This window comes from Priapulus caudatus, unplaced genomic scaffold (assembly GCF_000485595.1).
Source record: "Priapulus caudatus unplaced genomic scaffold, Priapulus_caudatus-5.0.1 Scaffold233, whole genome shotgun sequence".
NCBI lineage: Eukaryota > Metazoa > Priapulida > Priapulimorpha > Priapulimorphida > Priapulidae > Priapulus > Priapulus caudatus.
Window position 1 is genome coordinate 22,398 of NW_014577294.1, and position 1,356 is coordinate 23,753.

Here is a 1,356-nt window from a genome sequence, read left to right on the forward strand (position 1 = left end):
ACAAGACCATGATTCCTGTGCTAGACTTAGCCAGGAAATTATGGAGAAGATCAATCAAAGAAATAATCTTCATGGCGACAAAGCAAAACTTGCTAAGGTTTGTAGTAGTAATCACAAGAACTTATTTGTCCTAGGAATGTAATGCTGCATAAAACTATAGATTAATCGCAATAGCATTAGGCCCAATAGCAATAGATCATGCTCACTGATATTTCATGATATATTTTGTGCGTTAGAAGTGATGATGGCACGACTATTCCCCTGCCACCACTGCTACCATCATCACTACTATCACCACCACCGCTGCTACCACCAAGCCTTACCATCACCACCATCCCCTTTTTCCTATGAGTGTACTGATTTACTTCTAGCTATCATCGATAATACGACAGATGTTAGTGACGTATGGAAACCAGGTCAGCAATCTGAAGCAGTCTGTGATGAGATCAGCATCAACATTCCAAATGTATCCTTCCAAACGAGTTCCTATCAAGACATGATTCAGGCTGTGATGTGACAGTATTAGACGGTTTATGAGCACATTCATTTATTTCTACACAAAGTTCATTTTGCACCCAATGTTGCCACCTGTCAGCTGAAATCTTTTTATCAGACACACTTCAGAGACATCTAGGTTTGTACGCAAGTTGCTGCTTATAGTTATAGAGTAAAATCTCTGCACCAGTAAAACTTTAATGAAATGTAGATGGTGGGTGCTTAGAGGTTTGAGCTATTTTTATAAATGGACTAGAAATAAGGAAAGCATTCTCATATAATATAATCAACACAAAGTATGCTTAGTGGAAGTCGGTAAAAATATTGCATAGATGAAATCTGGAGTATATAATAAACAATCTGTCATGTTATTCATACAAATACATACATGAAGTTATACAGGCTGGTGTTGCCAATGGTGGTGAACCTGTTAAAACTTTTCTTGTAATAAATGTTTGAGGTAGTTGTTCTGCTCTACAACAATCTATCTGCGATGTAATTCATCCCACGATTGTAAAGGCTTATATCTGAGACGTTTGATGTCTTAAATGGTGACATAGTACGCAGAGGGAGATGGAACGGAGACAACTCATGGTTGACAATCTAACCACAAATGCAACTCGTATGGAGCAGGCCTTCAAGCACGAATCATCTGCCTTGAGCAATAGGTACATTTCATTTATGTATATATATATGTGTACGTATATAATTTATATATTTAAAGGCATAATATTTCCATCGATTATGCAAAGTTGACGAATGCTACAGTAACTGGCACCTTGTGTAGTTAATAAGTACATTACCTTATAGCCAAACGCGTATTAGTTTGTCCAATATCACTGCTAATTACTAAGAAATGTC

The 1,356-nt window shown here is 37.2% G+C and overlaps 1 protein-coding gene across 1 annotated transcript in view; it reads left to right on the top strand.

Annotated features, from left to right (window-relative positions):
* The window catches only part of LOC106807768 (syntaxin-8-like), a 4,036-nt gene continuing 2,680 nt past the window's right edge, over positions 1–1,356 (top strand). Inside the window, exons 1-3 of the mRNA XM_014810215.1 lie at positions 1–97; positions 372–466; positions 1,056–1,163. Of these exons, the coding sequence (XP_014665701.1) occupies positions 41–97; positions 372–466; positions 1,056–1,163 (260 nt within the window). The 5' untranslated portion in view covers positions 1–40. The remainder of the gene's footprint in view (positions 98–371; positions 467–1,055; positions 1,164–1,356) is intronic.